General features: G+C 63.3%; 1 protein-coding gene across 1 annotated transcript in view; it reads left to right on the forward strand.

Annotated features, from left to right (window-relative positions):
* The window catches only part of PIK3C2A (phosphatidylinositol-4-phosphate 3-kinase catalytic subunit type 2 alpha), a 164,911-nt gene that overhangs the window by 111,404 nt on the left and 31,248 nt on the right, over positions 1 to 22,259 (forward strand). The window contains 12 exon segments of the mRNA XM_075325707.1: positions 6,122 to 6,244; positions 6,575 to 6,659; positions 6,661 to 6,743; positions 8,068 to 8,086; positions 8,088 to 8,183; positions 16,239 to 16,381; positions 18,663 to 18,851; positions 18,992 to 19,088; positions 19,362 to 19,456; positions 20,759 to 20,939; positions 21,166 to 21,270; positions 21,466 to 21,558. Coding sequence (XP_075181822.1) covers positions 6,122 to 6,244; positions 6,575 to 6,659; positions 6,661 to 6,743; positions 8,068 to 8,086; positions 8,088 to 8,183; positions 16,239 to 16,381; positions 18,663 to 18,851; positions 18,992 to 19,088; positions 19,362 to 19,456; positions 20,759 to 20,939; positions 21,166 to 21,270; positions 21,466 to 21,558 — 1,309 coding nt within the window.

Genomic DNA, 22,259 nt, shown 5'->3' on the forward strand with positions numbered 1-22,259 from the left:
TACAGGGGGTCCAGGGCTGCTGTGTGCTCGGGCCAGAGACAGGGGGTCTAGGGCTGCTGTGTGGTCGGGCCATATACATGGGGTCTGTATGTTATCATGTTATATATCCAGAGATGAGATGGCACGGTGTGGCTTTCCAGATCTCCCGCACCATGCCCCCCCTACAAGAGCACATACAGCCGGCCAATAAAACCACAAACTGATGTGTAAAATATAAGTGTGTCTCAGAAGGGAAGGCGGCCATTGAGCTCTGTGTGAACCTCCGGCTCAATTTTCTCCCAGGTCGGGGATTGACTGGTCGCACTGGTGAGACTGGGGGAGCACAGACCCCAGCTTTACATCTCGTCAGTTACAGCATCGCTTGGGGGGATATTTTTTCTGCTCTGCCCTAGTAGTGTACTGCGCAGCCGCCGTGTCAGGTGTAGTGTACTGCGCAGCCGCCGTGTCAGGTGTAGTATACTGCGCAGCCGCCGTGTCAGGTGTAGTATACTGCGCAGCCGCCGTGTCAGGTGTAGTATACTGCGCAGCCGCCGTGTCAGGTGTAGTATACTGCGCAGCCGCCGTGTCATGTGTAGTATACTGCGCAGCCGCCGTGTAGTATACTGCGCAGCCGCCGTGTCAGGTGTAGTATACTGCGCAGCCGCCGTGTCAGGTGTAGTATACTGCGCAGCCGCTGGGTCAGGTGTAGTATACTGCGCAGCCGCTGTGTCAGGTCTTCCTGGTGCCAGAAGTAACTGTCACAAGCTCTCTATGTTGGCCTGGGCATCGTTCTACCCCCACTCCCCCGACCCCTGGTTCTAGCTCTCATTCCCCCGACCCCTGGTTCTAGCTCTCATTCCCCCGACCCCTGGTTCTAGCTCTCATTCCCCCGACCCCTGGTTCTAGCTCTCATTCCCCCGACCCCTGGTTCTAGCTCTCATTCCCCCGACCCCTGGTTCTGGCTCCCTTTCCCCTGGCTCCTGGTTTGGGCTCCTCGCTTTCCTCGCTGACCTCTCATTCCCTCCCCCGGCCCCTGGTTCTGGCTCTCATTCCCCCGGCCCCTGGTTCTGGCTCTCATTCTCCCGGCCCCTGGTTCTGGCTCTCATTCCCCCGGCCCCTGGTTTTGGCTCTCATTCCCCCGGCCCCTGGTTCTGGCTTTCATTCCCCCGGCCCCTGGTTCTGGCTCTCATTCCCCCGACCCCTGGTTCTAGCTCTCATTCCCCCGACCCCTGGTTCTAGCTCTCATTCCCCCGACCCCTGGTTCTAGCTCTCATTCCCCCGACCCCTGGTTCTAGCTCTCATTCCCCCGACCCCTGGTTCTAGCTCTCATTCCCCCGACCCCTGGTTCTAGCTCTCATTCCCCCGACCCCTGGTTCTAGCTCTCATTCCCCCGACCCCTGGTTCTGGCTCCCTTTCCCCTGGCTCCTGGTTTGGGCTCCTCGCTTTCCTCGCTGACCTCTCATTCCCTCCCCCGGCCCCTGGTTCTGGCTCTCATTCCCCCGACCCCTGGTTCTGGCTCTCATTCCCCCGACCCCTGGTTCTGGCTCCCTTTCCCCTGGCTCCTGGTTTGGGCTCCTCGCTTTCCTCGCTGACCTCTCATTCCCTCCCCCGGCCCCTGGTTCTGGCTCTCATTCCCCCGGCCCCTGGTTCTGGCTCTCATTCCCCCGGCCCCTGGTTTTGGCTCTCATTCCCCCGGCCCCTGGTTCTGGCTTTCATTCCCCCGGCCCCTGGTTCTGGCTCTCATTCCCCCGGCCCCTGGTTCTGGCTCTCATTCCCCTGGCCCCTGGTTCTGGCTCTCATTCCCCTGGCCCCTGGTTCTGGCTCTCATTCCCCCGGCCCCTGGTTCTGGCTCTCATTCCCCCGGCCCCTGGTTCTGGCTCTCATTCCCCTGGCCCCTGGTTCTGGCTCTCATTCCCCTGGCCCCTGGTTCTGGCTCTCATTCCCCTGGCCCCTGGTTCTAGCTCTCATTCCCCCCGGCCCCTGGTTCTGACTCTCATTCCCCTGGCCCCTGGTTCTGGCTCTCATTCCCCTGGCCCCTGGTTCTGGCTCTCATTCCCCCGGCCCCTGGTTCTGGCTCTCATTCCCCCGGCCCCTGGTTCTGGCTCTCATTCCCCCGGCCCCTGGTTCTGGCTCTCATTCCCCCGGCCCCTGGTTCTGGCTCTCATTCCCCCGGCCCCTGGTTCTGGCTCTCATTCCCCCGGCCCCTGGTTCTGGCTCTCATTCCCCCGGCCCCTGGTTCTGGCTCTCATTCCCCCGGCCCCTGGTTCTGGCTCTCATTCCCCCGGCCCCTGGTTCTGGCTCTCATTCCCCCGGCCCCTGGTTCTGGCTCTCATTCCCCCGGCCCCTGGTTCTGGCTCTCATTCCCCCGGCCCCTGGTTCTGGCTCTCATTCCCCCGGCCCCTGGTTCTGGCTCTCATTCCCCCGGCCCCTGGTTCTGGCTCTCATTCCCCTGGCCCCTGGTTCTGGCTCTCATTCCCCTGGCCCCTGGTTCTGGCTCTCATTCCCCCGGCCCCTGGTTCGGGCTCCTCGCTTTCCTTGCTGACACCTTGTTCCCTCCCCCGGCCCCTGGTTCGGGCTCCTCGCTTTCCTCGCTGACCCCTCGTTCCCTCCCCCGGCCCCTGGTTCGGGCTCCTCGCTTTCCTCGCTGACCCCTCGTTCCCTCCCCCGGTCCCTGGTTCGGGCTCCTCGCTTTCCTCCCTGACCCCTCGTTCCCTCCCCTGGCCCCTGGTTCGGGCTCCTCGCTTTCCTCGCTGACCCCTCGTTCCCTCCCCCGGTCCCTGGTTCGGGCTCCTCGCTTTCCTTGCTGACACCTTGTTCCCTTCCCCGGCCCCTGGTTCGGGCTCCTCGCTTTCCTCGCTGACCCCTCGTTCCCTCCCCCGGCCCCTGGTTCGGGCTCCTCGCTTTCCTCGCTGACCCCTCGTTCCCCCCCCCCGGCCCCTGGTTCGGGCTCCTCGCTTTCCTCGCTGACACCTCGTTCCCTCCCCCGGCCCCTGGTTCGGGCTCCTCGCTTTCCTCCCTGACCCCTCGTTCCCTCCCCTGGCCCCTGGTTCGGGCTCCTCGCTTTTCTCGCTTTCCTCCCTGACCCCTCGTTCCCTCCCCTGGCCCCTGGTTCGGGCTCCTCGCTTTCCTCGCTGACCCCTCGTTCCCTCCCCCGGCCCCTGGTTCGGGCTCCTCGCTTTCCTTGCTGACACCTTGTTCCCTCCCCCGGCCCCTGGTTCGGGCTCCTCGCTTTCCTCGCTGACCCCTCGTTCCCTCCCCCGGCCCCTGGTTCGGGCTCCTCGCTTTCCTCGCTTTCCTCGCTGACCCCCTCGTTCCCTCCCCTGGCCCCTGGTTTGGGCTCCTCGCTTTCCTCGCTGACCCCTCGTTCCCTCCCCCGGCCCCTGGTTCGGGCTCCTCGCTTTCCTCGCTTTCCTCGCTGACCCCTCGTTCCCTCCCCTGGCCCCTGGTTCGGGCTCCTCGCTTTCCTCCCTGACCCCTCGTTCCCTCCCCCGGCCCCTGGTTCGGGCTCCTCGCTTTCCTCGCTGACCCCTCGTTCCCTCCCCCGGCCCCTGGTTCGGGCTCCTCGCTTTCCTCGCTTTCCTCGCTGACCCCTCGTTCCCTCCCCTGGCCCCTGGTTTGGGCTCCTCGCTTTCCTCGCTGACCCCTCGTTCCCTCCCCCGGCCCCTGGTTCGGGCTCCTCGCTTTCCTCCCTGACCCCTCGTTCCCTCCCCTGGCCCCTGGTTCGGGCTCCTCGCTTTCCTCGCTTTCCTTGCTGACACCTTGTTCCCTCCCCCGGCCCCTGGTTCGGGCTCCTCGCTTTCCTCGCTTTCCTCGCTGACCCCTCGTTACCTCCCCTGGCCCCTGGTTCGGGCTCCTCGCTTTCCTTGCTGACACCTTGTTCCCTCCCCCGGCCCCTGGTTCGGGCTCCTCGCTTTCCTCGCTGACCCCTCGTTCCCTCCCCCGGCCCCTGGTTCGGGCTCCTCGCTTTCCTCGCTTTCCTTGCTGACACCTTGTTCCCTCCCCCGGCCCCTGGTTCGGGCTCCTCGCTTTCCTCGCTTTCCTCGCTGACCCCTCGTTACCTCCCCTGGCCCCTGGTTCGGGCTCCTCGCTTTCCTTGCTGACACCTTGTTCCCTCCCCCGGCCCCTGGTTCGGGCTCCTCGCTTTCCTCCCTGACCCCTCGTTCCCTCCCCTGGCCCCTGGTTCGGGCTCCTCGCTTTCCTTGCTGACCCCTCGTTCCCTCCCCCGGCCCCTGGTTCGGGCTCCTCGCTTTCCTCGCTTTCCTTGCTGACACCTTGTTCCCTCCCCCGGCCCCTGGTTCGGGCTCCTCGCTTTCCTCGCTGACACCTTGTTCCCTCCCCCGGCCCCTGGTTCGGGCTCCTCGCTTTCCTCGCTTTCCTCGCTGACCCCTCGTTCCCTCCCCTGGCCCCTGGTTCGGGCTCCTCGCTTTCCTCGCTGACCCCTCGTTCCCTCCCCCGGCCCCTGGTTCGGGCTCCTCGCTTTCCTCGCTTTCCTCCCTGACCCCTCGTTCCCTCCCCTAGCCCCTGGTTCGGGCTCCTCGCTTTCCTCCCTGACCCCTCGTTCCCTCCCCTGGCCCCTGGTTCGGGCTCCTCGCTTTCCTCGCTGACCTCTCGTTCCCTCCCCCGGCCCCTGGTTTGGGCTCCTCGCTTTCCTCGCTGACCCCTCGTTCCCTCCCCCGGCCCCTGGTTCGAGCTCCTCGCTTTCCTCCCTGACCCCTCGTTCCCTCCCCCGGCCCCTGGTTCGGGCTCCTCGCTTTCCTCCCTGACCCCTCGTTCCCTCCCCCGGCCCCTGGTTCGGGCTCATCGCTTTCCTCCCTGACCCCTCGTTCCCTCCCCTAGCCCCTGGTTCGGGCTCCTCGCTTTCCTCGCTGACCCCTCGTTCCCTCCCCTGGCCCCTGGTTCGAGCTCCTCGCTTTCCTCCCTGACCCCTCGTTCCCTCCCCTAGCCCCTGGTTCGGGCTCCTCGCTTTCCTCCCTGACCCCTCGTTCCCTCCCCTAGCCCCTGGTTCGGGCTCCTCGCTTTCCTTGCTGACACCTTGTTCCCTCCCCCGGCCCCTGGTTCGGGCTCCTCGCTTTCCTCGCTGACCCCTCGTTCCCTCCCCCGGTCCCTGGTTCGGGCTCCTCGCTTTCCTTGCTGACACCTTGTTCCCTCCCCCGGCCCCTGGTTCGGGCTCCTCGCTTTCCTCGCTTTCCTCGCTGACCCCTCGTTCCCTCCCCTGGCCCCTGGTTCGGGCTCCTCGCTTTCCTCCCTGACCCCTCGTTCCCTCCCCCGGCCCCTGGTTCGGGCTCCTCGCTTTCCTCCCTGACCCCTCGTTCCCTCCCCTAGCCCCTGGTTCGGGCTCCTCGCTTTCCTCCCTGACCCCTCGTTCCCTCCCCTAGCCCCTGGTTCGGGCTCCTCGCTTTCCTCGCTGACCCCTCGTTCCCTCCCCTGGCCCCTGGTTCGGGCTCCTCGCTTTCCTCGCTGACCTCTCGTTCCCTCCCCCGGCCCCTGGTTCGGGCTCCTCGCTTTCCTCGCTGACCCCTCGTTCCCTCCCCCGGCCCCTGGTTCGAGCTCCTCGCTTTCCTCCCTGACCCCTCGTTCCCTCCCCCGGCCCCTGGTTCGAGCTCCTCGCTTTCCTCCCTGACCCCTCGTTCCCTCCCCCGGCCCCTGGTTCGGGCTCCTCGCTTTCCTCCCTGACCCCTCGTTCCCTCCCCTAGCCCCTGGTTCGGGCTCCTCGCTTTCCTCGCTGACCCCTCGTTCCCTCCCCTAGCCCCTGGTTCGGGCTCCTCGCTTTCCTCCCTGACCCCTCGTTCCCTCCCCTAGCCCCTGGTTCGGGCTCCTCGCTTTCCTCGCTGACCCCCTCGTTCCCTCCCCCGGCCCCTGGTTCGGGCTCCTCGCTTTCCTCCCTGACCCCTCGTTCCCTCCCCTAGCCCCTGGTTCGGGCTCCTCGCTTTCCTCCCTGACCCCTCGTTCCCTCCCCTAGCCCCTGGTTCGGGCTCCTCGCTTTTCTCGCTTTCCTCGCTGACACCTTGTTCCCTCCCCCGGCTCCTTGTTCTGCCCCTTTCCGCGGAGCGTATTCCCTATACCCCACCCCTGGGGGCGCTCCCCACGTGCCCCCTGCAGCGCAGACATCGGCGTGGTGTAATGAGGCTGTCTCTTGTTTCAGCTTTGAGAAGTATTATATCGTGTGCTCCTTGCTGTATAACGGGAGGGATGTGCTGAAACCCGTCCACTCCAAGAAAGTGGGAACCTACAAGAGCTTCTTCTATCTGGTGAAATGGGACGAACTGTAAGTACGAGATGTCAGAAACCCACTGCCTAACAATCTGTGCTGTGTCCACCCCAGCATTAGATTGTGGACCCTGGAGCACAGAGCGGACAATCCGCATCATACTGTGGGGCGCCTGCCGTGTGCTCCGGGGCGGTGGGGGCGCCTGCCGTGTGCTCTGGGGCGGTGGGGCGCCTGCCGTGTGCTCCGGGGCGGTGGGGCGCTTGCCGTGTGCGGTGGGGCGCCTGCCGTGTGCTCTGGGTCGGTGGGGGCGCCTGCTGAGTGCTCCGGGGCGGTGGGGCGCCTGTCATACCCCGGTGCTGATACTCATGGTTGCTCTTGAACTTGCAGCATCATCTTCCCAGTAACGATGGCGCAGCTTCCTCTGGAGTCCGTCCTGCAGCTGAAGATGTTCGGGATATTAAATCCTAACAGCGGGGGGCTCCCCAGACACCAATAAGCAGAGGAAGGGGCCGGAGCTGCTGGGACAGGCATCTCTACCCCTCTTCAACTTTAAAAGGTGAGTGGCCCTCGAACTTGTCCTCCCGGCTGTGAGCCCCGCACTCTGGCGGACAGCCTGATCACTATTACCGCAGTATACAGATACATGAGGATGGGGGAGGGGGCTGTGTGCACAAAAGGGGCTTGGGGGGGACTGTATATACTGGGGGAGGGAGGTTGGCTGTGTACATTAGGGGAGGGCAGGGACAAAGCTGTATACATTAGGGGAGGGCAGGGACAAGGCTGTATACATTGGGGGAGGGCAGGGACAAGGCTCCCCCCCCTCTCTTGGCGCTCCCCCTCCTCCCCCCTCTCTCTTGGCGCTCCCCCCTCCTCCCCCCTCTCTCTTGTCGCGCCCCCTCCCCCCCTCTCTTGTCGCGCCCCCCTCCCCCCTCTCTCTTGTCGCGCCCCCCTCCCCCCTCTCTCTTGTCACGCCCCCCGCCCCCCCTCTCTTGTCGCGCCCCCTCCCCCCCTCTCTTGTCGCGCCCCCCTCCCCCCCTCTTTCTTGGCGTTCCCCCTCCCCCCTCTCTCTTGGCGCTGCCCTTCCCCCCTCTCTCTTGGCGCTCCCCCTCCCCCCTCTCTCTTGGCGCGCCCCCCTCCACCCCTCTCTCTTGGCGCGCCCCCTCCACCCCCTCTCTCTTGGCGCGCCCCCTCCCCCCCTCTCTCTTGGCGCGCCCCCTCCCCCCCCTCTCTCTTGGCGCGCCCCCTCCCCCCCTCTCTCTTGGCGCTCCCCCTCCCCCCCTCTCTCTTGGCGCTCCCCCTCCCCCCCTCTCTTCTCTTCTCTCTTGGCGCTCCCCCTCCCCCCTCTCTCTTGGCGCGCCCCCCTCCCCCCCTCTCTCTTGGCGCTCCCCCTCCCTCCCTCTCTCTTGGCGTTCCCCCTTCCCCCCTCTCTCTTGGCGCTCCCCCTCCTCCCCCCTCTCTCTCTCGGCGCGCCCCCTCCCCCCCCCTCTTTCTTGGCGTTCCCCCTCTCTCTTGGCGCTCCCCCTCCCCCCTCTCTCTTGGCGCTCCCCCCTCCCCCCTCTCTCTTGGCGCTCCCCCTCCCCCCTCTCTCTTGGCGCGCCCCCTCCCCCCCTCTCTCTTGGCGTGCCCCCCTCCCCCCCTCTCTCTTGGCGTGCCCCCTCCCCCCCTCTCTCTTGGCGCGCCCCCTCCCCCCCTCTCTTTTGGCGCTCCCCCCTCCCCCTCTCTCTCTTGGCGCTCCCCCTCCTCCCTCTCTCTTGGCGCCCCGCTCCCCCCCTCTATCTTTGCACCCCCTCTCTTTGCGCCCCGCTCTCTTCCCAGTGTGTAGGTGTTTTGTTGCCGGTTATTGGAGCCGCTCTCGTTAGTATCTTGCGCTTCTCCTCTAGGACGCTGACAACTGGAACCAAAACTGCTGACCCTGTGGACGTCCTTCCTTGTCGGCCCAAGCACCACCGCCAGCCTGGGCAAAAAGGCCACACAGATGCAGAAACTTGTGCTGCAGGTACGGCATATGGTACGGGGTTTGCTCTACTGCGCGTCGGGGGGGGGGGGTGGCACACAGCGCGTCGGGGGGGGTGGCACACAGCGCGTCGGGGGGGGTGGCACACAGCGCGTCGGGGGGGGGTGGCACACAGCGCGTCGGGGGGGTGGCACACAGCGCGTCAGGGGGGGGGTGGCACACAGCGCGTCGGATACAGGTTGTAAATGGTCGTGTTCATTGCTACCTAGAGATAGTGAAATGTTGGGGTTCGGGGTCTTCGAGCCAAATAACTTCTAATATTCACGTTTTGTACCAAATAACGAATCTAATGCAAATCCATGGGAAACCGTGAACCCCCCCGTTCTGTGCATTGTCCCGTGTAATGTACAGGAGGCGAGAGAAAAACACAGAAATCTGCTCTTCAAGCGGAGCCTGTAGGGGCTGGTCACGCGGAGCCTGTAGGAGCTGGTCACGCGGAGCCTGTAGGGGGGCTGGTGACGCGGAGCCTGTAGGGGGGCTGGTGACGCGGAGCCTGTAGGGGGGCTGGTCACGCGGAGCCTGTAGGGGGGCTGGTCACGCGGAGCCTGTAGGGGGGCTGGTCACGCGGAGCCTGTAGGGGGGCTGGTCACGCGGAGCCTGTAGGGGGGCTGGTCACGCGGAGCCTGTAGGGGGGCTGGTCACGCGGAGCCTGTAGGGGGGCTGGTCACGCGGAGCCTGTAGGGGGGCTGGTCACGCGGAGCCTGTAGGGGGGGCTGGTCACGCGGAGCCTGTAGGGGGGCTGGTCACGCGGAGCCTGTAGGGGGCTGGTCACGCGGAGCCTGTAGGGGGCTGGTCACGCGGAGCCTGTAGGGGGGCTGGTCACGCGGAGCCTGTAGGGGGGCTGGTCACGCGGAGCCTGTAGGGGGGCTGGTCACGCGGAGCCTGTAGGGGGGCTGGTCACGCGGAGCCTGTAGGGGGGCTGGTCACGCGGAGCCTGTAGGGGGGCTGGTCACGCGGAGCCTGTAGGGGGGCTGGTCACGCGGAGCCTGTAGGGGGGCTGGTCACGCGGAGCCTGTAGGGGGGCTGGTCACGCGGAGCCTGTAGGGGGGCTGGTCACGCGGAGCCTGTAGGGGCTGGTCACGCGGAGCCTGTAGGGGCTGGTCACGCGGAGCCTGTAGTCGCAGTGTGATACATTTTTGATACGTTTGTTACTGCAGATCAGAGATGAGTGAAGGGAAAGGTTTGCCAATGTCAAATTCGGTACAAGTCTTGGCTTGTTCGATCCAGCTCAGTGACCCCCGAGCCTCCCCCTCCCCCCTCGAGCTTCCCCCCCTGATTCGGTAATGTTCATTTCTTCGGCGCTCCATTGGGAGACCCAGACGATTGGGTGTATAGCACTGCCTCCGGAGGCCACACAAAGCATTACACTAAAAAGTGTTAGGCCCCTCCCCTTCTGGCTATACACCCCCAGTGGGATCACGGGCTGCTCAGTTTTCAAGCTTTGTGCGAAGGAGGTCAGACATCCACGCATAGCTCCACTGTTTTTAGTCAGCAGCAGCTGCTGACTATGTCGGTTGGAAGAAAAGTGGGCCCATATGGGGCCCCCAGCATGCTCCCTTCTCACCCCACTTGCGGTTTGTAAGGTTGAGGTACCCATTGCGGGTACGGAGGCTGGAGCCCACATGCTGTTTTCCTTCCCCATCCCCCCTCAGGGCTCTGGGCGAAGTGGGATCTTACAGGTCTCCAGGCCCTGAGACCGGGCTCCATCCACAGACCCAGAGAACCTGCTGGATATGGAGCTGAGTATCGTCAGGGACAAGCCCTGCTACATTAAGGTACTCTGTGTCCCCGGGCAAGCGCGCACACACACACCAGCATTGCTGGGAGTGTTAGTGCGCCGGGGGCAACAGCGCGGAGCGCTCGTGCTATTATTCACTACAGCTTTGCTGAGTGACTTTATGGATTGGGAACTGCCGCGCCGGCCGCTGCTGGGTGTTTTTTACATTGTGGCGCGGCTGGGATGGTGCGCCGGGGACTTCCGCGCTGGCCGTGCACATGGACGGCCGCGCTTATTACTCGAGTCCCCGGCTTTGCGGCCTAGTTTTCGGTTCGTTCCCCGCCTCCAGCCCCTGCCAGTCAGGGGAGAGGCGGGACGCTGTACAGACAGTCAGCGCCGAGGGCTGGAGTCTGCTTTGCATTCTCCAGCCCCCTTCACTGGACACAGTGGGACGCCAGTTTCCCGCTCTTGTCTGGGGCACGCCCACGGCCCGCCCCTCTTCACAGGACGCCGGCAGCCATTCCTGCACGCAGTCCGAGCTGGGGAACGGAGACATGCTCTGGGAAACCAACACAGGGCTCTGGCGACCACACACCCGCGTTATAGGCGGGCGGTAAGCAGCACCTGAAGTGCTGACCCCACTAATACCGAAGTGTCCATTTGTATTTTATGCTTGTATGTGCACTGTACGGTCGCTATTTTTGGCTATATGCCCTCCTAGATGGCGAGATAACAGCAGCAAAAAAGCAAGGGTGCCAAGGCACAGGTTTTCTAGGCTGCTTGTATTGCATGTGCTGAAGTGTTCAATTGTATATATGCTTGTATGCTATACATTGCACTGTACGGTCGCTACTCTTGGCTATATTCTCCTAGATGGCTGGACAACAGCAGCAAAAAAGCATGGGTGCCAAGGCACAGGTTTTCTATGCTGCTTGTATTGCATGTGCTGAAGTGTTTATGCTTGTATGCTATACATTGCATAGATGGCTAGAATACAGCAGCAAAAAAGCAACACAGGCTTTCTATGCTGCTTTTCCTGCATGTGATACTGTTCCACCGGCAGGTTCCACTGACCCCCATTGTGTGCAATGCTCCCCTGTAGCACTTGGTCAGCCGGGGTCTCTACTAGAGGTGGCCAAAGGAACCACCTGTGAACCCTGTCCAGGGACAGGGACGGAGATTGTCATGGGATGGAGACTTTGCAGTCCAGACAGGCCATGGGCAATCTTGATTAATGCTCCCTGGCCACCCTCATTTGGAACGTACTCAGTACTCCGGGGGGGGTCCCCAGGCATTCCAGGGTGAAGGCTCTGACACGGACGGCAGTCCCAGACAGCCTAAGCTAGCTCGCTGGGTGCGGCACTCGGCTTCATCACTGGTCAGGGTCCCAGCGGGACGACTCTCTGTATGATGAGGCAGACGTAGCTGATCAGGGCTTTGGTCCTGACACCGCTCTCAATCCGGATACACCGGATGGTGACGCCATAGTGAATGATCTTATAGCGTCCATCAAGGGAATGTTGGATATTGCTCCCTCAGCTCCCCCAGTGGAGGAGTCAGCTTCACAGCAGGAGAAATCCTTTTTCAGTATCTCATGCGTATATTGAGTACTTTTTCTGACCACGCTGACTTCAGAGACGCAGTTCAGAAACACCACGCTTACCAGATAAACGTTTCTCCAAACGTATTAAGGATGCACGTTATCCCTTTACCCTGATGTGGTACAGCCCTGGACCCAGGGTCCAAAGGTGGATCCCCCAATCTCCAGGCTTGCGGCTAGATCCATAGTTGCAGTGGAGATGGGACTTCACTTAAAGATGCCATTGACAGACAGATAGCCCTCTGGTTGGAATCTGTCTGTGAAGCTATCAGCGTGTCGGTTGCTCCGGCATTCGCAGCCGTATGGGCACTCTAAGCTATTTCAGCTGGTCTTGCGCAGCTGGTCTTGAGCACATGTACATCTGTGCCACAGGTGGTGTCCTTAACCTCGCAATGGCTGCATTGCGACTTACCCTAGTAATGCTGTCCTGAAGGGACAGTCGAGGTTTCGGTCCTTCCCAGGCTCGGGCAGGTCCCAATTGTCCTCGTCCAAAAGGCTCAGAGGGGCTCAGATTCCGGCCGGGCTCAATCACGCCCAAGGAAGGCAGCCGGAGGAACCGCTACCAAGGCGGTCTCCTCATGACTTTCAGCTCTCTCTCTCCGCATCCGCGGTTGGTGGCAGACTCTCCCGCTTGGCGACATTTAGCTGCCGCAGGTCACAGACCGGTGGGTGAGAGACATTGTGTCTCACGTGTACAGGATAGAGCTCTGTTCTCGTCCTCCCGGCTCGATTCTTCAGAACTCCCCCCCCCCCCCCACCGAGCCGATGCTCTTCTGCAGGCAGAAGGAGTGGTAATCCCTGTTCCTCTTCAGGAACAAGACGCGGTTTTTTCCTCCAATCTGATTGGGGTGCCAAAAAAGGGTGGCTCTTTCCGTTCCGTTCTGGACCTAAAACTGCTCACCAAGCACGTGAAGGCCAGGCGGTTCCGGATGTAACCCTCCGCTCCGTCATTGCCTCAATGTCTCAAGGAGATTTCCTAGCATCAATAGACATCAGGATGCTTATCTCCACGTGCCGATTGCTCCAGAGCACCAGCGTTTGCTACGTTTCGTTATTGAAAACGAGCATCTTCAGTTCGTAGCCCTGCCCTTCGGTCTGGCGACAGCCCTACGGGTTTTCACCAAGTTCAGGGCAGCAGTGGGAGCAGTCCTGCACTCTCAGGGTCACTCTGTGATCCTTACTGGGGACGATCCACTTGTTCCATATTAGGCACCCTCTCAAGAGGCATGCCAACACAGCCTGAACGTGGCGCTGGAGACTCTCCAGAGTTTCGGGTGGATCATCAACTTTTCAAGGTTACATCGGGCACCGACCCAATCGCTGACATATCTGGGCATGGAGTTTCACACTCCCTCAGCGATAGTGAAGCTTCCGCTGGACAAGCAGCGTTCACTACAGACGGGGGTGCAGTCTCTCCTTCAAGGCCAGTCACACCCCTTAAGACGCCTCATGCAGAGGCAGTCACTTTCGCGCAGTTTCATCTGCGTCCACTTCAATGGGACATGCTTTGCCAATGGGTTGGGGAGTCGACGTCCCTAGACAGGAACGTCTCCCTTCTCAGACGGTCAAGGACTCTCTTCAGAGGAGTCCATCCTTCAGATCAATGTTCTGGAAATCTGGGCAGTGTATCTTGCCCTGCAAGCCTTCCAGCAGTGGCTGGAAGGAAAACAGATCCGAATTCAGTCGGACAATTCCACAGCGGTGGCAGACATCGCCCACCAAGGCGGAACACGCATCGCCAAGCCTACCAGGCAATCCGGCGGATTCTGATGTGGGTGGGAGGACAGAGCATCCACCATATCCGCAGTTCACATCCCGGGCGTAGAAAATTGGGAAGCAGACTTCCTCAGTCGCCAGGGCATGGACGCAGGGGAATGGCCTCTGCACCCAGAATGGTGTCAGGAAATCTGTAGCCGCTGGGGGATGCCGGACTCATGGCGCGGTCTCACGAGCAAAGAGCTCTGGCGGCAGGCGCCCTAGTTCAGGATTGGTCGCAGTTCCAGCTACCCTATGTGTTTCCACCTCTGGCACTGTTGCCCAGAGTGCTACGCAAGCTCAGCTCCGATTGCCGCCGCGCCATCCTCGTCGTCCCAGACTGGCCGAGGAGGTCGTGGTTCCCGGATCTGTGGCATCTCACGGTCGGCCAACCGTGGGCACTCTCAGACCGGCCAGACTTACTGTCCCAAGGGCCGTTTTTTTCCACTGAATTCTACGGCCCTGAACCTGACTGTGTGGCCATCGAGTCCGAGATCCTAGCGTCTTCAGGATTATCTCAAGACGTCATTGCCACCATGAGACGGGCTAGGAAGCCGACGTCTGCCAAGATCTACCACAAGACGTGGAAGTTATTCTTATCTTGGTGCTCTGCTTAGGGAGTGTCTCCCTGGCCATTTGCATTGTCTCCTTTTTCCCCCCTTCCTGCATCTGGATTGGGAAAAGGTTTGTCGCTCGGCTCCCTTAAAGGACAAGTCGCAGCGCTGTCGGTATTCTTTCAGAAGCGCCTAGTACGACTTCCTCAGGTACGCACGTTCCTGCAGGGGGGTTATCACATTGTCCCTCCGTACAAGAGGCCGTTAGACCCATGGGATCTGAACAGGGTATTAATTGCTCTCCAGGAGCCGCCCTTCGAGCCTCTGAGGGATGTTTTCACTTTCTCGACTTTCACAGAAAGTGGCCTTTCTGGTAGCGGTCACGTCTCTTCGGAGAGTGTCCGAACTAGCAGCGCGGTCATCCAAAGCTCCCTTCCTGGTGTTCACCAAGATAAGGTAGTGCTGCGCCCGATCCCAGAGTTTCTCCCTAAGGTGGTATCCCCTTTTTATCACAATCAGGATATCTCCTTACCTTCCTTTTATCCATTTCATCGATATGTAATGGCTTTGCATTGTTGGATCTGGTGTAGAGCACCCAGAATCTACATTCCCGCACGGCGCCCCTGCGCCGCTCGGATGCACTCTTTGTCCTTGTCACTGGTCAGCGCAAGGGGTCGCAGGCTGCAAAAATCCACCCTGGCTCGATGGATCAAGGAACCAATTCTTGAAGCCTACCGTTCTGCGGGGCTTCCGGTTCCATCAGGGCTGAAGGCCCATTCTACCAGAGCCGTGGGTGCGTCCTGGGCATTACGGCACCAGGCTACGGCTCAGCAGGTGTGCCAGGCGGCTACCTGGTCGAGTCTGCACACCTTCACCAAGCATTGTCAGGTGCATGCCTACGCTTAGGCGGATGCCAGCCTAGGTAGAAGAGTCCTGCAGGCGGAGGTTGCCTCCATGTAGGGGAGGGCTGTTTTTACAGTCCAAACTTGAGGTATTCATTTACCCACCCAGGGACAGCTTTTGGACGTCCCAATCGTCTGGGTCTCCCAATGGAGCGCCGAAGAAGAAGGGAATTTTGTTACTTACCGTAAATTCCTTTTCTTCTAGCTCCAATTGGGAGACCCAGCACCCGCCCTGTTTCCTTCGGGATTTTTTGGTTGTTCGGGTACACATGTTGTTCATGTTGAATGGTTTCAGTTCTCCGATGTTCCTTCAGATTGAATTTGTTTAACCAGTTATTGGCTTTCCTCCTTCTTGCTTTTGCACTAAAACTGATCAGCCCGTGATCCCACGGGGGGTGTATAGCCAGAAGGGGAGGGGCCTTACACTTTTTAGTGTAATGCTTTGTGTGGCCTCCGGAGGCAGTAGCTATACACCCAATCGTCTGGGTCTCCCAATAAGAGCTAGAAGAAAAGGAATTTACGGTAAGTAACAAAATTCCCTTCTTTCTGCCCCCGAACCCCGCCGCGTTTCCAAAAAAGCTTTTGTAATAGCACTTTCTGCGTTAGGATAGGATTGCGGCGCTGTCTGATGCTGGGGACCGGTGGAGGAGGAGGGGACACTGGACCGGGGCAAGGCTTCTGGTGCACGGCGCCAGTATTTTTTCTTTTTGTTTGTCTCTCTCCCTAACTTTATTTCTGGATGTTGCTGCAGCCAATCACTGCACAGCAAGCATCCACAAGTTCAGACAGAAGGGCTCTTCCCCCCCCCCCCCCCGCTCTGCCATGACTGGCCTCGCACAGAACCCCCCCCCCCTCTGCTCCCCGCACAGAACCCCCCCCCCCCCCCGCTCTGCTCCCCGCACAGAACCCCCCTTGCTCTGCTCCCCGCACAGAACCCCCCTGCTCTGCTCCCCGCACAGAACCCCCCTGCTCTGCTCCCCGCACAGAACCCCCCCCGCACAGAACCCCCCCGCTCTGCTCCCCGCACAGAACCCCCCCGCTCTGCTCCCCGCACAGAACCCCCCCCCGCTCTGCTCCCCGCACAGAACCCCCCCCCCCGCTCTGCTCCCCGCACAGAACCCCCCTCCGCTCTGCTCCCCGCACAGAACCCCCCCACCGCTCTGCTCCCCGCACAGAACCCCCCCCGCTCTGCTCCCCGCACAGAACCCCCCGCTCTGCTCCCCGCACAGAACCCCCCCGCTCTGCCCCCCGCACAGAACCCCCCCGCTCTGCCCCCCGCACAGAACCCCCCCCGCTCTGCCCCCCGCACAGAACCCCCCCCCCCCGCTCTGCCCCCCGCACAGAACCCCCCCCCCCCTCTGCCCCCCGCACAGAACCCCCCCCCGCTCTGCTCCCCGCACAGAACCCCCCTCTCTGCCCCCCCCACAGAACCCCCCGCTCTGCCCCCGCACAGGACCCTCCGCTCTGCCCCCCGCTTTGACGCCCGCTGACTTTCTGCTCCCGCTGCAGGTGGACTTTCCTTCGCCCGCGTTTGACATTGTGTACCAACCTCCAGACCCAACTGGAAGCTGTGCCCCGATGAGTATGGACGCCCTGGAGAAGGACTCGAAGAGCCGCCTGCTCGCCCTCCTCACCCGAGAGTCCTCAGCCGGGTATGACATTGAGGAGACGGGATGTGCGCTGCCCTGTCTGCTCTGCACCCTGCCGATACCCCACATATGCCCTGCGCCCCGCGTCTGCCCCATCCCGTGCTCTGTGCCCCGCGTCTGCCCCATCCCGTGCTCTGCGCCCCACATCTGCCCTGCGCCCCGCGTCTGCCCCATCCCGTGCCCTGTGCCCCGCGTCTGCCCCGTGCCTTGTCTGCCCTGCGTCCTGTCTCTGCCCTGCGTCCCATCTCTGCCCCGCGTCCCGTCTCTGCCCCGCGTCTGCCCGCGTCCCGTCTCTGCCCCGCGTCTGCCCTGCGTCCCGTCTCGCCCCGCGTCTGCCCCGCGCCCCGTCTCTGCCCCGCGTGTGCCCCGCGTGTGCCCCGTGCCCCATCTCTGCCCTGCGTGTGCCCCGCGCCCCGTCTCTGCCCTGCGTGTGCCCCGCGCCCCGTCTCTGCCCTACGTGTGCCCCGCGCCCCGTCTCTGCCCCGCGTGTGCCCCGCGCCCCGTCTCTGCCCCGCGTGTGCCCCGCGCCCCGTCTCTGCCCCGCGTGTGCCCCGCGCCCCGTCTCTGCCCCGCGTGTGCCCCGCGCCCCGTCTCTGCCCCGCGTGTGCCCCGCGCCCCGTCTCTGCCCCGCGTGTGCCCCGCGCCCCCGTCTCTGCCCCGCGTGTGCCCCGCGCCCCGTCTCTGCCCCGCGCCCTGCGTCTGCCCCGCGTGTGCCCCGCGCCCCGTCTCTGCCCCGCGCCCTGCGTCTGCCCCGCGTCCTGCGTCTGCCCCGCGTCCTGCGTCTGCCCCGTCTCTGCTCCGCGTCTGCCCGTCTCTGCTCCGCGTCTGCCCCGTCTCTGCTCCGCGTCTGCCCCGTCTCTGCTCCGCGTCTGCCCCGTCTCTGCTCCGCGTCTGCCCCGTCTCTGCTCCGCGTCTGCCCCGTCTCTGCTCCGCGTCTGCCCCGTCTCTGCTCCGCGTCTGCCCCGTCTCTGCTCCGCGTCTGCCCCGCCTCTGCTCCGCGTCTGCCCCGCCTCTGCTCCGCGTCTGCCCCGTCTCTGCTCCGCGTCTGCCCTGTGTTCCCCCGCGTCTGCCCCGTGTTCCCCCGCGTCTGCCCCGTGTTCCCCCGCGTCTGCCCCGTGTTCCCCCGCGTCTGCCCCGTGTTCCCCCGCGTCTGCCCCGTGTTCCCCCGCGTCTGCCCCGTGTTCCCCCGCGTCTGCCCCGTGTTCCCCCGCGTCTGCCCCGTGTTCCCCCGCTTCTGCCCCGTGTTCCCCCGCGTCTGCCCCGTGTTCCCCCGCGTCTGCCCCGTGTTCCCCCGCGTCTGCCCCGTGTTCCCCCCGCGTCTGCCCCGTGTTCCCCCCGCGTCTGCCCCGTGTTCCCCCCGCGTCTGCCCCGTGTTCCCCCCGCGTCTGCCCCGTGTTCCCCCGCGTCTGCCCCGTGTTCCCCCGCGTCTGCCCCGTGTTCCCCCGCGTCTGCCCCGTGTTCCCCCGCGTCTGCCCCGTGTTCCCCCGCGTCTGCCCCGTGTTCCCCCGCGTCTGCCCCGTGTTCCCCCGCGTCTGCCCCGTGTTCCCCCGCGTCTGCCCCGTGTTCCCCCGCGTCTGCCCCGTGTTCCCCCGCGTCTGCCCCGTGTTCCCCCGCGTCTGCCCCGTGTTCCCCCTCGTCTGCCCCGTGTTCCCCCGCGTCTGCCCCGTGTTCCCCCGCGTCTGCCCAGCGCCCGGCGTCTGCCCCGTGTTCCCCCGCGTCTGCCCCGTGTTCCCCCGCCTCTGCCCCGTGTTCCCCCGCCTCTGCCCCGTGTTCCCCCGCCTCTGCCCCGTGTTCCCCCGCCTCTGCCCCGTGTTCCCCCGCCTCTGCCCCGTGTTCCCCCGCCTCTGCCCCGTGTTCCCCCGCCTCTGCCCCGTGTTCCCCCGCCTCTGCCCCGTGTTCCCCCGCGTCTGCCCCGTGTTCCCCCGCGTCTGCCCCGTGTTCCCCCTCGTCTGCCCCGTGTTCCCCCTCGTCTGCCCCGTGTTCCCCCGCGTCTGCCCTGTGTTCCCCCGCGTCTGCCCTGTGTTCCCCCTCGTCTGCCCCGTGTTCCCCCGCGTCTGCCCCGTGTTCCCCCGCGTCTGCCCCGTGTTCCCCCTCGTCTGCCCCGTGTTCCCCCGCGTCTGCCCCGTGTTCCCCCGCGTCTGCCCCGTGTTCCCCCGCGTCTGCCCCGTGTTCCCCCGCGTCTGCCCCGTGTTCCCCCGCGTCTGCCCCGTGTTCCCCCGCCTCTGCCCCGCGCCCCGCGTCTGCCCCGCATTGCATAGAGCTGGTTTTGCTTATGTCCTCACAGGATGTCAAAGGAAGATAAATGTTTTGTGTGGGAGAAGCGCGCGCACTGTCACCTCCACAAGGACCGCCTGCCCAAGATCCTGGCCAGCGCCCCAAAGTGGGATGTGGCTTATCTGGGGGACATCTACGCACTGATCCACTCGTGGCCCCCGCTGACCCCGGTGTGTGCACTAGAGCTACTGAACTCCAGGTGAGCACGGCCTCCATGCCTGACCAGTGATGTCATCACCTGGGGGCGGGGCTGACAACCGCCACACCTGTACAGGCTGGGGTCAGCAGGGATAGGCTGCGCTGTGTGTGGTCACAGTATCCTGCTCGGGGTCTCCTCAGGTTCGCTGATGGGGTGGTCCGCTCCGCAGCAGTGGGCTGGATCCAGGAGGGGATGAGCGATGACGAGCTGGTGGATCTGCTGCCGCAGCTTGTGCAGGTGAGTGATGGCTGGGAATGCTGGGCCTGCGGAGCACGTGAGACTGCCCTGTCCCCCCCCTCCGCCCCCCCCCCCCTCCTCCCCCCCCCCCCACAGTGCGGCAGGAGGGCAGACATAAGAGCTGGCAGCAGAGAGGGCTCCTGGCACCGCTCCTCGGCCCCCTGCTCCTGCACGTTAGACCCCACCCCCGCTCTCGCCCTTTACATCCCCCCTCTTTCGCCCCTTGCGCCCCTTTCTCGCCCCCGCGCTTATGCTTCTTACCGTCTCTTTCAGGCCCTGAAGTCTGAGATCCGCCTGGACAGTGATCTGGTGCGCCTCCTGCTGTGCCGCGCTCTGGGGAGCGTCCGCGTCGCCCATTATCTGTACTGGTGAGCCTCCGTACATTGTCATCTGGGGGGTCCACAGCAAAGCACATTGTAATCTGGGGAGGGGGCACATTGTAATCTGGGGAGGGGGGGCGCATTGTAACCTGGGGAGAGGGCACATTGTAATCTGGGGAGGGGGGGGGCACATTGTAATCTGGGGAGAGGGGGCACATTGTAATCTGGGGAGGGGGGGGCACATTGTAACCTGGGGAGGGGGGGCACATTGTAATCTGGGGAGGGGGGCACATTGTAATCTGGGGAGAGGGGGCACATTGTAATCTGGGGAGGGGGGGGCACATTGTAACCTGGGGAGGGGGGGCACATTGTAATCTGGGGAGGGGGGCACATTGTAATCTGGGGAGAGGGGGCACATTGTAATCTGGGGAGGGGGGCACATTGTAATCTGGGGAGAGGGGGAACATTGTAATCTGAAGATCTGGGAATAATAATAATTTCCACAATTGGACGATATATGAGAGGTTATCTCAGCCCAGGAACGTTTCATATCTGTGCCCCCCGCTGTGTAATGGGGGTGTCTGACTTCAGGGACATGGGCAGCACTAACCACAGCTCCTGAGCAGGGCGGCAGCACAGGTAAGTCTACAGACAGGACAGTCAGGGAGCGCAGATGATTCTTTCTGTGAGGTAAAACATTTGCTGCTTGATTTTAAACACATTTCACCTAAATAAAATCGGCAGCTGCGCTCCCTTTGTCTCCTCTGCCCCCCGAGCTCCGGAGCACCCCTCTGCCCCCGAGCTCCGGAGCACCCCTCTGCCCCCCGAGCTCTCCGGAGCACCCCTCTGCCCCCCGATCTCTCCGGAGCACCCCTCTGCCCCCCGATCTCTCCGGAGCACCCCTCTGCCCCCCGATCTCTCCGGAGCACCCCTCTGCCCCCCGATCTCTCCGGAGCACCCCTCTGCCCCCCGATCTCTCCGGAGCACCCCTCTGCCCCCCGATCTCTCAGGAGCACCCCTCTGCCCCCCGATCTCTCCGGAGCACCCCTCTGCCCCCCGATCTCTCGGGAGCACCCCTCTGCCCCCCGATCTCTCCGGAGCACCCCTCTGCCCCCCGATCTCTCCTGAGCACCCCTCTGCCCCCCGATCTCTCCGGAGCACCCCTCTGCCCCCCGATCTCTCCGGAGCACCCCTCTGCCCCCCGATCTCTCCTGAGCACCCCTCTGCCCCCCGATCTCTCCGGAGCACCCCTCTGCCCCCCGATCTCTCCGGAGCACCCCTCTGCCCCCCGATCTCTCCGGAGCACCCCTCTGCCCCCCGATCTCAGTCATGTGACGGCTGTCATTACAGGTTGCTGAAGGACGCCCTGAACGATCCGCACTTCGGGCCGCGCTATGAGCAGATCCTCGGCGCGCTCCTCTCTATTGTTGGTAAAGGATTGCGGCAGGAACTGGAGAAACAGACCCGGTTCACCCAGCTTCTGGGCGTCGTGGCAGAAAAGGTCCGACAAGCCAATGGCTCCTGGCGCCAGGTGAGGCTGCGCGGGGGGATCATCCAATGCACTGTCAGTGCCAATGTCAGGTGTTATGCCAGGAGCTCAGTGGTTAAAAATGGCAGACGTGGTGACAAACCATCTCTAGCCGTGGTCCCTGTCTGTGGTAAACCTGTGACCACTACTCCGAGGTGGGAGCCATCATGGGAGACGTGTGACCGTCCGGAGCCGCGGCTGACATTCTGCTATGTGCTGTGGTTTGCAGGTCGCCCTCCAGGAAGGGATGGACCGCGTGCAGCTGCTATTCCAGAAGAACAACATCCGCCTGCCGCTGAACCCCAGCTTGGAAGCCAAAGGGTTAAATGTGAAGGTAACGGGGGGGGCGCAGAAGGGTGCGGCGGGGGGGGCGCAGAAGGGTGCGGTGGGGGTGTACTAGTGTCCCGGGGACACGGAAGGGCGCAGCAGGGGATGATTGTGGGGGGCGATTATGGAGGGGCTCCGCGGGGGGTGTCTGCACCTAGATGTCGTTCTCTGGTGAATATGACCCACACATTCCTCTCTGCAGCTTTGCTCTTTCTTCAATTCTAACGCTGTTCCCCTTAAAGTGGCGATGGTCAACGTGGACCCCAGAGGAGAAGAGATCCATTCTATGTTTAAGGTAAGGCCTCCTCCTCCCCCCGAGGCGATCGCTCTGTCGTCGTCCTCCCCCTCCTCCTCCTCCTCCTCCCCCTGCTCTGTCTTCTTCCCTCTCCTCCCCCTGCTCTGTCCTCTTCCCTCTCCTCCTCCTCCGGTGCGATCGCTCTATCCTCTTCCCTCTCCTCCGGTGCGATCGCTCTATCCTCTTCCCTCTCCTCATCTTCTGGTGCGATCACTCTGTCCTCTTCCCTCTCCTCCTCATCCTCTGGTGCGATCGCTCTGTCCTTTTCCCTCTCCTCCTCCTCTGGTGCGATCGCTCTGTCCTCTTCCCTCTCCTCCTCCTCTGGTGCGATCGCTCTGTCCTCTTCCCTCTCCTCCTCCTCTGGTGCGATTGCTCTATCCTCTTCCCTCTCCTCCTCCTCTGGTGCGATCGCTCTGTCCTCTTCCCTCTCCTCCTGCTCTGGTGCGATTGCTCTATCCTCTTCCCTCTCCTCCTCCTCTGGTGCGATTGCTCTATCCTCTTCCCTCTCCTCCTCCTCTGGTGTGATCGCTCTGTCCTCTTCCCTCTCCTTCTCCTCCTCTGGTGCGATCGCTCTGTCCTCTTCCCTCTCCTCCTCCTCCGGTGCGATTGCTCTATCCTCTTCCCTCTCCTCCTCCTCTGGTGCGATCGCTCTGTCCTCTTCCCTCTCCTCCTCCTCCTCCGGTGCGATCGCTCTATCCTCT

Source organism: Anomaloglossus baeobatrachus, chromosome 10 (assembly GCF_048569485.1).
Source record: "Anomaloglossus baeobatrachus isolate aAnoBae1 chromosome 10, aAnoBae1.hap1, whole genome shotgun sequence".
Taxonomy (NCBI): Eukaryota; Metazoa; Chordata; class Amphibia; order Anura; family Aromobatidae; genus Anomaloglossus; species Anomaloglossus baeobatrachus.